General features: G+C 40.3%; 1 protein-coding gene across 1 annotated transcript in view; it reads right to left on the bottom strand.

The window, feature by feature from the left end:
* Nucleotides 1-11,458: 11,458 nt before the first annotated feature.
* Nucleotides 11,459-13,266, bottom strand: part of TMEM167A (transmembrane protein 167A) — a 12,880-nt gene continuing 11,072 nt past the window's right edge. The window contains exon 4 of the mRNA XM_015405825.1: nt 11,459-11,859. Coding sequence (XP_015261311.1) covers nt 11,789-11,859 — 71 coding nt within the window. The 3' untranslated portion in view covers nt 11,459-11,788. The remainder of the gene's footprint in view (nt 11,860-13,266) is intronic.

Genomic DNA, 13,266 nt, shown 5'->3' with positions numbered 1-13,266 from the left:
TGGTCAGAAACTGCCTTTAGAGTCCTTAAGAGTCATTAAAAACTCAAGGAGGGTACTGTTGTTTCAAGAGAAGGGGCTTGGGTACTGGGAAGAGTATACCAGCCTTCTGGAAACCAAAAGAGTCAGAGAATACTCAAAGAAGGTGTACTGGAGTGTTTGGGGAAACACTGGAACAAAAGCCTCTCAACATAAAGATTTAAGTAACTGTGAATAGCTTAAGAAACTCTTATGAGCCTGAAACATAAGAACTAAAGTCTGTGTATGTACTGGTTTTACCCCAGAAATTTCAACCCCTGATTTCACCTGACCTTTCCGCTCTACGTTAAATAAAATATTTTGTTATTATTTTAATTTGAAAATGCCTCAAGTGCCATTTAAGTAGTCTAAGTGAAAGTGGGCTCCTGATCCTTCCCTCCGGTTCCTGGGCTGAGCCAACAGCCAAAATATCATAATGTGACAGAGTGGGACAGCCAGAGTTCTTCAGCGAAGAAGAAAAAACATTACTAGGGCTGCTCAGTGAGTAAAGGGAAAGAAAAACGGAGGGAAAATTGTGCCTCTGAGGGAGGGAAGAAGGTGGGGCTTTCATATTGTCTTTGCCTGCACAGTGGCTCAAGAGAATTCAGGGCTTGGATTGCCCTGTGTTAAAACAAAACACACAGTTCTGATATGCTACTATGCCTTCATATATTCGTTTAAATCATATACTTAAATATACAATAAAGATCCTAGTGTATCTTATTAATTATAGTGCATTGATACCAAATATATATCTTGTAGAAAAGTCCACAGCTACAGAGACAAATATGCAGAAACGATTCAATGCTGTAGACTATCTTGCTTTCTGATGAAAAATGCAGCAGTCATCAATGCCTATATTGTAGGCTGTTTTGCTTTCTGAAAAGAGATACCGCAAGCATCAAAGCAACATGCCTTCCAGGCAAAAGATACCGCAAGCATCAAAGCAACATGCCTTCCAGGCAAAAGTTGCATGTTTCAAGAAATTCTTCAGGCAAATTATTTTTCCTGGAACCAAAGCTCACAATGCTACAATGCACAAGTTAAACAACTCTGTAGAAGGCTTCTGTGGTCCTCCAAGAGAGCCTCCAGGTGAGTACAACTGATTTCCAAACAAAGAGACCAGTTTCCATGCAGAAAATTGCTCCTTTGGAGGGTAGACTTTATGGCATTATATCCTGCTAACTAAGATCCCTCCCCTCTTCAACCCCCCCTGTCCCCAGGCTCCACTTCAAAATTTCCAAGAATTTCCCACCCCAGAACTGGTAACCTTAATCAGGGCAGATGCCTTGCATTCATTAATTCACAACAGCCTAATGTTATATTTCTAGGACTGGCTACAGAACTGGCATACAAACAAATGTATGCACATACATGCAGAATATATTTGCATTCACTGTGAACAAGGATTAAGTTTCATTATGAAACAAGGAGGCTTACTCTTGTACAGTGACTGCAGAACACCACAAAGCATACCCCTGCCATGTAACAAGCTTATCATACAGCACACTTTTGAGGATTGTGACTTGCTTTCTTTCAAAAAGATATTTTCCAAATGTAAAAGGAGTGGATGCATGAGATTAGGGAATAGGTTCTTGACTTCAAGTTAAGATTCCATGAGCACATGTTGAATCATTTTATCAAATTACAGATTCTTTTTTAGACCAGGGAGGTCATCACCTCCCTTCTGAGAGACAGAAAAGCACATGAAAACAAGAACTACTTCATTCTCAGTGGCCCGCAAGGGTTGTTACAGGAAGCAGGTGCAGAAGTGTGGCAGACTTGGATCCAAACAAATAGAAAAGGGAATATGAGGTTAGGCAGAAAGGTGAAAAAAATCTCAGATAATTGAATGTTCATCTCTCATTCTCACAACATTAATTTTGATTTCCTTCCTCCAAGCTGTCATTATGATGGACACCCACGTCTGCTAACTTTACAACTGCCATGTTCATTCTCATAAGTGCTAAATCCCATGGGATCATATCTCTGAATCCACTCGATTTCTTGTTTGGCTGTAGTCAAAGAGGGAGTTTGCCAAATAGGAGACATGTAGGGAATACACTGAACGATTATCCATAGCATCTTCCAGGGCAGGTGGTTCATTAACCAGAGTTTCACTGGAGATTTTGAGATACCTCCTGTGCACACCTCCTTGAGAGATTGTCCCATGAAACTTGGTTAGCTTTATTTCCAAGTAAACATGTATAGGGTTAAGTGGGTAATATTATATGATGTTCATATTCAGTAATAAAAAAATGCTGAAAATATCCCCAGTGGTTTTAGTAAAGGTTAAGGTTTTAGTAAAAAAAAATCTAAGAATTATTGACTTTCTCATTTGGCAGCAACTTTATAGAACAATATTCATTAGGTCCGATGATTTGTGAGAAAGCTGTGAATGAGGGGAAAAAACTCAACCACCACTAGCCCTTATGTTTATTTACCTCTTCTCCTACTATGCTTTTGTAATTCATAATTTAGAAAAGTTTTAAATATCTAGTCATAAATGCCAGTTGTCACTGTTTGGCTGGTTATTTCCCTCTCCTCAATTTATGCTCCTTTTAAAAAAATAGATATCTATTACACTGAAGTCAATGGCTAACAGTTCTGAACCTAGTTCTAAAAACAGAACAATTTACACATTTTAAAAAACCAGCACATCTTGAATAGCGTGGCTTAAACACAGTAAAAAGGTAAAGGTTCCCTTGCTCGAAAGCCAGTCGAGTCTGACTCTAGGGTTGCGGTGCTCATCTCCGTTTCAAAGCCAAAGAGCCAGCGCTGTCCGAAGACGTTTCCGTGGTCATGTGGCCGACATGACTAAACACCAAGGCGCACGGAACGCTGTTACCTTCCCACCAAAGTGGTACCTATTTATCACACAGTAGGGGTGAACAAAAAAAGGTGGATTTGAGGTTGAGTCATATGGCCTCACTGGAAATTGATTTTTTAAAATATTGGGATAGGAGTACAATTGGTTGTATTAGGAAACTAATCCAACACCAATTTCCGCTGGTTTCTTCTGGATGTAAATTCCCAATTCCACCAAAATAATTGGCATGAAAGTCTCAGGGACTGAACTCATCACCCAAGTGACCTTTGTCATTTGCACAGCAGGCAAGTAGGGAAGAGTCTGGTTTGGTGTGTGTGTCTGTGTTTTTAAAGTTGTATTCCAGGAAGTCTGCCTCAGTCTTCCTTAGGAACTTCACTAAGTGTGCAGCACAGAAAAATGTTAAGCAAATACCTAAGTGGAGAAATGTCTTCCCCACCAGGCTGCTGGAGAAGTGGCAAAGAATGGGCATCTGTCTTTATTTCTTTCCTCATCACAGCTCTGCTAGTTTACCAGTAGATATAAGCAAAGCATGTCTGTCTGTCCCCTGAAGAGCATGCAGTTTGGTTGGTACTGCCCATCTTTTGTAGCAGACAACCTGGAGCCCTTGGGTTTCTAACCCCCTTCCAAATCTGGCTTTCCTATCTGCTGTTTGCCAGAAAATATTTTAAAAGCCTTTTCCATGCCTACTTAGCATGCACAAAGCCCCAGAGGGCAGAATACACATGAACTTATGATGTTGACTTATATGGAATCAGACCATTGTTCTATGAAGGTCAGTACTCTACTCTACTCTACTCTACTCTACTCTACTCTACTCTACTCTACTCTACTCTACTCTAGAGTAGAGTCTACTCTAAGTGGCAGTCGTTCTCCAGAGTCTCAGGCAGAGGTATTTCACATCACCTATGGCTTGATCCTTTTAACTAGAGATGCTGGGGATTGAACCTGGCACATTTGTATGAAAAGCTGATGCCCTACCAGTGAGCCACTGTTCCTTTCTAGCCTGACGACCGCAAACCACGAGATGGTTAAAAAGAATCAGAAATCACCCTGATGCCAATGAGATGATACATGGATGGGCAGAAAGTGGAAATGTTAAGCACAAAAACATCTTTCAGGACAATTCTGTTCCTGACTTTCCTGCTGTGCGCGTATCTGCTGATGCTGAGCCATTGGGTTGCGTTCAGACTAAATTTTCCAATAGGAACATAGAACTTTCCTGCTATCCACCTCCAACTAATCTTCACAAAACACTGTTCCTGGGGACGAGGGGGGCTAGGGGACCTGAGGGTGATCTCAAGTGGGGAGGGGGAATCAGTGGAAATTGCCAATTTAGTCTGAATCATATTAATATCCCACCCTCCCCTTGACAGGCTCAGGGCGGCTCACATTTACTGACACAATGTGTCTGGTCAGCATAAAACTTTTAAAAACAAGTTAAAATCTTACAAACAGTTAAAGTGCTCGCAGTTGACATTCTTCAGTAGATTAAGATGGCATACTATTAGATGTAGTCTTGCAATCCCAGCTCAGGGGTATATCGGTCTCCCGCGATGCTTGATCTCAGTTCAGGGCTATCTCACCACCACGGATGTTAGTGATGGTAATAGTTGATGGTAGTGGTGGGTGGCTCCTAGTTGTAAGCCTGGTGGAAGAGTTCCATCTTGCAGGCCCTGTGGAACTGTACAAAGTCCCACAGGGCCCTGATCTCCTCCGGGAGCTCATTCCACCAGTGCGGAGCCACCACTGAAAAGGCCCTGGCCCTAGTAGCGGTGAGCCTGGCATCCTTAGGGCCTGGAATAGTTAGTCGATGTTGTGACCCTGACCGTAGTGCTCTCTGGGGTATGTATGGGGAAAGGCGGTCCCTCAGGTATGTTGGACCCTGGCCATATAGGGCTTTAAAGGTAAGTACCAGCACCTTGAAGCGAATTCGGTATGCTATCCAACCCATTTTACCCCATTATCCCACTGCCCAGGAAATCAAAAAAGTCAAGTACCAGAATTACAGTCAGATCTGGCAGCCTCTTCCTGCTCCCAAATGCCAGAAATAAAATTGTGCAGATTTGGAGCATTTCTTATATCAGTGAATGGGGATATTACAAATGCTAAATCTCAATTAGTAATTCTCTAGATCAGGAGTCCTCTGGAATTCTGACGCAGGGTGGCGGGCGCAACTACAAAATGGCTGCCACAGGAACTGGAGCCAACCACAAAATGGCTGCTGCAAGAGGCAGTCCTAACTCTAATAGTGACTCTTCAATGTTTCAGGCAGAACCTCTGTTTAACAGGATGCCTTTTATTATAAACATATTGCTTTAAAATATTTTCTTGCATATACATGGTTATGCAGTGAAGAACTTTGTGCTGTGGTAGCAACTTTTTTTTTGCTGACAAAGCAACTTTTAAAAATTGTAATTCCAGGAGAGCTTGGCAACCCTACTTACAGACTTTATACAATCAGGCTAGTGTGAAACTGCACAGATGAGCATTATACATGGCTTGAACATGAACTTGTTAGCAAAGGATAAGTTAATGTTCAATCCTTTATTTTCATCAGCAGTTCTGCAGAGGAAACAAGTCCTCACAATGTATGGCTTTAAACACACTAATGATTAAATAGAATCCTAAATAACTCACTTGAGTTTGGGATTCAAGGTATGACAAGTAGACAATTTATTAAATAACTTTCAACAATAGATAGGAAGAAATTCTGTCTCCCCTCCCCCTTTCACCAGTCAAAGTCTGGTTCAGTTTGCTACCATATATACCCCCAAGAGCACTTTGGTCCGGGGCACAATATCGCCTGGTGGTTCCAGGCCCCTGGGAGGCAAGGCTCGCCACGACTAGGACCAGATCCTTTTCAGTGGTGGCCGCTACCTGGTGGAATGAGCTCCCGGAGGAGATCAGGGCCCTGTGGGACCTTATGCAGTTCCGGAGGGCCTGTAAGACGGAGCTTTTCCACCAGGCTTTCACATAGGGGCCAACACTACCACCGCCACCAATGAGGTGGACAACATCGGGGTGAAGGATGGCCCGGGAAGATCTGCCACAACTTCTGCATGACCGATACCACTGGATTTACCTGGTTGAGCTATAGGATAACATCATCCTTGGAGAACTGTCTATTTACCATCTGGCATGTATCCAGAGACCATCTTGTTAAATGAGTACAATTGTTATTGTTATTAATGTTTTATTGCTTTTATCTGTTTTATATGGGCTTTGCCCCTTGTAAGCCGCCCTGAGCCCGCTCTGCGGGGAGGGCGGGGTATAAATCTTAATAAATAAATAAATAAATAAATTAATTAACATCAGCAGACCAAGAGTTTTAGACTTCAGTCTTGATACTTCTTCCAGTAATGCTGACACTTACCATCTGGCTACATATTTCCCTGCCTTTCTTTATTTAAGGGAATGAGGGAAGAACAGAAGCATGCGACCTCACTGGAGGCAGAAAAACCAGCAGTTGAAGAGCATCTGACTAGGGATACAACATGTCTAGCTACATTCATTCATAACTATGGTGTGTCAAAGAAGTCAGGGGGATATATACTGGGAGGAACAGCCTGCCAGTGGCTTGCAGTTACTTTTTATTTCCTCCCGGAGCCTCCGGGTAGGATGGATGTCATATACATCTATCATTTCCCTCAGGCAAAGCACAGCACAAGGATGTTATTTCTTGCTTATGAAAAAGGACAGCTCTGAAATATGAACATTTCTGTAATCCAATATAATTTTTCTAACTGTAAAAATTGATGCTTACTTTTCTAAAACAGTGAAAGTGGCAAAAGGGTAGAGCTTCAGGTAATGGAAAAAAGCATGTAAGCCTCATGTAGATATTGAATTTAAAAGTTTAGCCCCCCCCCCCTCAGTAAGGGTGCATTCAGATGGGCATTTGAGCTGGTATACGAGCCGATTAGAATCGGAGTACTTACGCGCGATCATACAGCCAACATCTGCCTTCCGTCCCTAACCGTTGCAAACACCCTTTAAACCGGTGTATTCTGCTACTAGGTCCCCAAGTGGTGGTATCCTGAGTGTTCAGATTCTAGCCACATTATCCCCATCTGATCGCTCTCCGCCGGTGTAGAGCCACTTCCGTTCGGAAGCCCGAGGCTTCCGCTTTTCGGCCGCCATTTTTTTTAAGCTTCCTCTATGTGCGCTTGGGCGAAGCTTTGCCCCGGCGGTTGTAAAACAAACAAACAAAAAAAGATGCTTAGTTTTAGGCTGCAGACAAGTCCGGGACCTCACGGAGGTCCTTTTCGCTGTAAAAGTTTAAAGGGAAGTCTTCACTTTAGGGCACGCTTTTCGGGACGGGGTGTTCTGCGCCTGCGCGAAGACCTCAACTCTGTGGATGGCTGCCTATGTGCAAAATGTAATTTTTTAAAAAACCGCCGACGAGCGCTTCTGCGCATTGGTAGTGTGAACGGGCATATCGTGATGTGCTGTGCAGTCAGGAGGTGAGTGTGATCGCATTTCTTCCGGATCAAACTGCTCCGGTTCCAACAGGAGCAGTTTATGCCGGCTTAAATGGCCCGTCTGAACGCACCCTAAGAGTCATAGATCCTAAACACATCTCAAATGAAATCTTCTTCAGAGGCAATAGAATCAAATGCTTGTTTTCTTCAAGAAGCCGTCTGCTAAAAGGACATCTATCAAAAATGAAGTTATGTTGTTCTTACATGGCCATGGGGTCAAAACAAGCCTTTTTCTATAAGAATAAACTTCCTAATAAACTTAAATCATGGGTCTCTTTCGGTTTTCTCATATAGCAACAACTATTTACCTACGTACCTATGGCTTTATTTACACAAGCATGTCATGTAGAAGTTTAGAGGGTTGGACTAGGATCTGGAAGACCCTGGTTTAATTCTCCACTCTGTCATGGAAGCTTGCTGATTGACCTTGGCTGATTGACTCTCAACGAAACCTCATAGGGTTGCTGTGAGGATAAAATGGAGGGGAGGATATTGTTGTAAGTTGTTTTGGGCCCCTACTGGCAGAATATAAATGAATTAAGTAAATGAATGAACAATGTACATTCCTGTAAAAATCACTAGGTGGAAAAACTGATTCAGACACAAACGCATAGGTTAAACACAATGTGCCCTTCTGCTAATGAACTCCTTCCATCAACCGGAAGGACCACTCTGGATTCTATCCAATGCGTTTAGCCGCTATAGACATGCTATTCATTCAAGGTTATCATCAGAACAACTAAACCTCATGTCACAGTTAAAGAATCCAACGGCTAAATACTACCTCTGAGTTCTATAATCAGTTTAAAATTCCCAACCATAAACACACACTGAATATTATATTCCCACCCACCCCTTCTATAACTGCCTTGACTGTGGGTGGGAACAGTGCCAATCAGAGTACAATAGCCTGGGCTTTAAGCTCACTTGTTAATGTTTTAGCAGGTATGTTTCACAGCTTGTTTTTATGTGCATCACATGCAATCTTTTTTATTTTTATGGCTATGGGCAGGAAGTGGCTCTCTGGACCTTTGGGATGACTTGGGTGGGAAAGATAGCTAAACCACTTTAGGTGATTTGGGGCATGTATTTTTGAAGATGTTCTATGCCACATCCCAAGGCACGAAAAAAGGAGATGAATAACGAGTCCCTAGAGAATGAGTCGTTAATAATCTTCACTCTGAATCTCTGAGTCAATCCTATGATTGTACTGGGTCCCTTGGGAACGAATTGGGCCTGTATTAAGGGCATGGAAGATCATACTTTCCGAGGCTGCTTTCCCATCTAACCTTTTCAAAATATTTTTTCTCCCTTTTCTATCCAGCCAAGAATACACAGAATTTCAACTGTCATATTGTTAACCTTTTCACACCAGAGGCTTAGTTTCACTCTGTACTCATTTACCAGACATGGCACGTATGTTCCTAATCACTAGTCATACGTGTGAATTACCAGGATCGGAAAGATCACAACACAGCCAGGAATATTTCATTTTACATTTGTATTTAAAAATCAATTCCACATTGAAAGACATTTTGTAATAAGGCAATGCCAGGATAAACCAGATCACTCCCTAGGATTTCTCTTCATATTTAAGAAATATGTAGTTCATGAAGTAACACCCTTGTTCTTTGAATAATATGAAATACAAACAGCCTTTTATTTTGTTAACAGTTTCAATTATTTTGGTTAAGTGGCACACACACTTGTCATAATGGTCCTTTCTCCCAAACTCACTCTCCTGGAATGCCAGCTTCTTTCCTCTAATAAAACAGGCAAAATAAAAAATCAGTTCCTTTATGAAATCTATCCTTTTAAGCAACTTTGCATACCTTCCACTTTGAAAATGCTGAAATCATTAGAATGCAGCCCAGCTGTCATCATCTCCAATAATTTAAACATAAGGAAGGTAATGCTAATTCTGCCCGAGACAGCAGTGAAACCAATGGTCAACTGTTTTCCAGCCTCTATGACAGTAGTATTCTTAGTGAGCGCATAATCATGTTGACCCAGAACTTTAGAACTGCTTCATGCTTCAAGTGTGTTTCAGCCTGCTTGCTGCATTTACACAGTGGCTGATCAGAGGGCCAGACGCGACACACACTATTAACCATTTCTCTCACATATGAATGCAGTACTGATGTATGATTCCCCTTTGAACATTATTGTGTTCAATAGTTCCAAATGCTAAACTACAGCTGCTGAATAATAGGAAAGAAGCCCAATCTTATCCCTGTTCAACAAGGCTAACTTGTGGTTATACATTTTAAAGCCAATAGTAAAGAACTGGAAACTGAAAGATAAAGGCTAAACAGACAATCTGGCTGTATTTTTAAAGGATTTTACAGAAAAACCCTTCCTGTGTTTGATGTATTTGTGCTAAAAAACACAACTGATTGCAATTCTGCTTTTGCTCCCCTCCAACTGCAGTTAAACACAAATAAACAGCCTCCTCCCAACAATGCATGTATTGCTGAGATTCTATGAACAATGGCTTGAAGCCTATGCAATGCAAGCAGAGCTGTGTAGTATGAATGATGATTCTCTTGCCTCCCTCTTCCTACAGGTCCTTTTGGAATTGTGCTCCTTGAGATAGTGGAACCCCCCCCCCCCAAACAACACGAGGATCAAAGTGGTAGGCTGCAGTGGAGAGGATTAGTGAAAATTACAATGTCCCCCTTCAACAAGCAGAAAGGGCACTCAGGATACAAGCCCATGTGAACTGGATTTCTGGGCCACATTCCAGATGCTTTGTGAATTAAATTTTGACATGTTAATGTTTGTTCTAAAAGATGCAAATGATTTTCTACACAGATTTCATATCATCTATGCAGTGTTGTTTCACAGAGTACTTTATCAGTTTAAAATTTGGAAACTTGATATGAGCTCCATCATTTCAAATCTTAAAGAGCACTGCTAGAAAAAGACTGGAAACATTTCAGGCAGATTCACAGAACAGGATGGCTTCAAGGCTGTCTACATGTATAGGTCAGAAAACAGCAAGGTTAGCCAGCCTCTTTTTTGGGCAGCCATGGTGCTTCCCCCCTGAATCGGAGATGTCAGCCTGCCATAATTCCTCCCAGGAAGTCCCATTCCTGCATGTATAAGGATGCCCTGCGACCTTGTGCTGTTAACCAAGAAAATGAATGCACTGACAGCTGGTATCTCCCTTCAGCATCACATATAAATTCATATCCAAGTTGTGTGAAATCATATATTTTCTATTTATTGTTTTGCATAATTTTCTAGCTCCATTTAGCAAAATTTGCTAAACAATGTCAATTTATTGTGTTTGTGTTAAGTACCGTCAAGCCACTTCCGACTTATGGCAACGGTATGAAATTTTATTATACACATGTTCATTCTTGTGTACACAGTCAAACCTTGAAAAATTCAGCAAAATGTCTGCAAACTTCATTCATGAGAAGTTGACTACAACAAATAATTTATAAAAAATTGTTTGGTACAAAAATACATTCAAGGGACACTACAGTATTTCTACTATCTGTTAAGAAGCCAAAATTTGCTTTACAAGCAGTTAACCACAAAAATGAATAGCCACATTAGTTAATACTGATTCACTGTGAACTGAAATCACCAGTAATGGTTGCATGTCCAAGGGAAAAAACCTAAAACCTAATTGCTGGTCAAGGAAATTAAAAACCACATTTCAGAATAAACTGGAAATATTTTTCTCATGCACTCAAATAAGTTTCAGAGTTTACAGAGCTGCAGATAATATTAATTCACAGCAATTATACTAATTGTTTATTAAACATCAGGAGCAAGTTGATCAAAAATATTTGATAAGCAATTACTCAAACAGAAAAAACATCTCATTGAATTGATAAGTGAACAGGATAGTTTGTGAACAGTTGTTTTCTAATACAGTACTGTTTTCTTTAAACCAAACTCCTATTAATGTCATCAGTGATTCTAGCTTTAAATTTGTTCTGTACTTAAAGCTTTTGTTTCTATTCCTCTGCCTTTAATTTGGTCTTGTTCCTAATCAGAATAATGCTAACATAATTTTAGTTGTAATTAGTAATGATTTAGTTATACTTTGCCTTTCTGTCTATGGTGTTTTCTTTATTTTCTATTTGTATTTTTAAAATGCAGATTTTGTAAACATTTTATAACTACATTTTTTAAAAAGGGTTTGGGATTTTAACATCAAGTTCACCTCTCAAACAGGAATTTAAGCCATCTGTCTAAAATCTCAATTGAAATTCAGAATACAGTACACATGAAGGAATAGGGAAAATCTACAAATATGACTATTAATAAACAAATTATTACAAATTAATGCACCCCTCTTCTATTATGGAAGATATGAAACTTGTCACAAATTTGTCTTGTCTGGTGGATAATTAAGGTGAATACATTTTCCATTTTTTCTGCTTCCCAGAGTCTTTTATTCTACTGTAGTTAGACAGCCAACATACTCCTGACTTTTCCCCAACTGTTACTGGACAAACAGAATACTGAAGGCCATCGCTATACAGCACACAGCAACATAAGGGCTCTTCCGTTCACCTAGAAAAAGACACAAAATTGAATTACTGTCTAGCTTTTACTACATAAGTTCAAACAACACAATGAAGAAGACAAGAAACCTCACCTGAGCCCTCTTTCCCCCCTACTGCATAGACATGACACACAGACACTGTGCAAAATGTCAATTTCAACTTAATTTTTTGCCTAAATGTGTTCCAGAGAAAGTTTTGGAAATAATTTTGTGATTTATGCAAATACTAAGTCTGTCTCATTAATGTGGGCACAAAGAATACTTTTCACTCCATGTCTAGGACCTCCGCATCAGTAAGTGAGAAGCTTAACAGCATATGGCAACTGACAGAGATATAAAGTTTACATGATTTGGAAGACTGGTTACTTGCCATGGCCTTGTGCATACTCCTTTCTTTCTGTTTATCCACAAACTATGAACAAATTGGTTTGCAGTTCTGGTTTACAGGCAAATTATGACTTGGGCACACTACAGTTTACCTGCTGTTCACATAACATCTGTCTGTCGTTTTCCAAGGAACAGAAAGTGGGGAAGGGAATCCAGCTGCTCAAGGAGGAGGAGGAACCATGCAAGCCCAAAACTACTCAGGTCAAGCAGCGTGCTGAGCAATAGCTCTGATCTTAGAAGGCTCAATGAAGAGTGCCACGACCTGCACCAGGGGTGCTTTGCTCTGGTGGCTCCAGTGTAGAAATGTGAAGGCCTAGAGAAAAATTCAGATAGGCCTGTTCCCCTTTCCTAAGTCCTTTGCAATTTTTCTGACAAAAAAAATCAGAAAATTTTGGGGAGTACAAAAAATACCCTCCCATAAAATGTTTTGTTTTTGAGTGAGAAACACCTTGCCTTACAAAGCATTTCACTCATTCCAAATGTCTGATGTCCAATGGAAAAATTGCAAAATTTGGGAGAACTCTAGGGGGGGAAAGGCATACTGGAGACATAAACAAAAAAAATCTTGAAAATATTGTAAATGTAAGCAATTTTGGCAACAATTAAACTGCTATAACGTACTGAATGATACAGTATTAAAGCATTCAGTGTTGCAGCTTAATAGTTAAACATGCTTGTAGTCCTCCCTGTTGTGATTCTATAAGAGTGTTTCTGTCCAAATAATACACTTACTTTTTTTTTTTAAAGAAAGCTTTATTCGTTCCCCTAAAAAGGGGAGATATTTCGCTAGAAGTTAGAAATAAGGAAGGGTATAAAGAGGGACAAAGAAAAGAGTGAGTGGTATTAGTAATATGTTAGTCTGTTAAACTTTTTATAGTCAAATCAGAGAATCCAGTGTTTTATATTTCTTTTTCTTCATCGTCGAAGCTTCTTCTTTTCTTCTAGTAGTGTTAACCAAAGCAATTAGTATGTTAGTATTGTCCTTCTGGTATCAGTTTATTCTTCCAAAGTAGAGTCCAATGAAAAAA

Source organism: Gekko japonicus, unplaced genomic scaffold (assembly GCF_001447785.1).
Source record: "Gekko japonicus isolate JY-2015 unplaced genomic scaffold, Gekko_japonicus_V1.1 scaffold172, whole genome shotgun sequence".
Lineage (NCBI taxonomy): Eukaryota > Metazoa > Chordata > Lepidosauria > Squamata > Gekkonidae > Gekko > Gekko japonicus.
The sequence above is the reverse complement of the archived record's forward strand: the minus strand, read 5'-3'. Positions and strand labels throughout refer to the sequence as shown.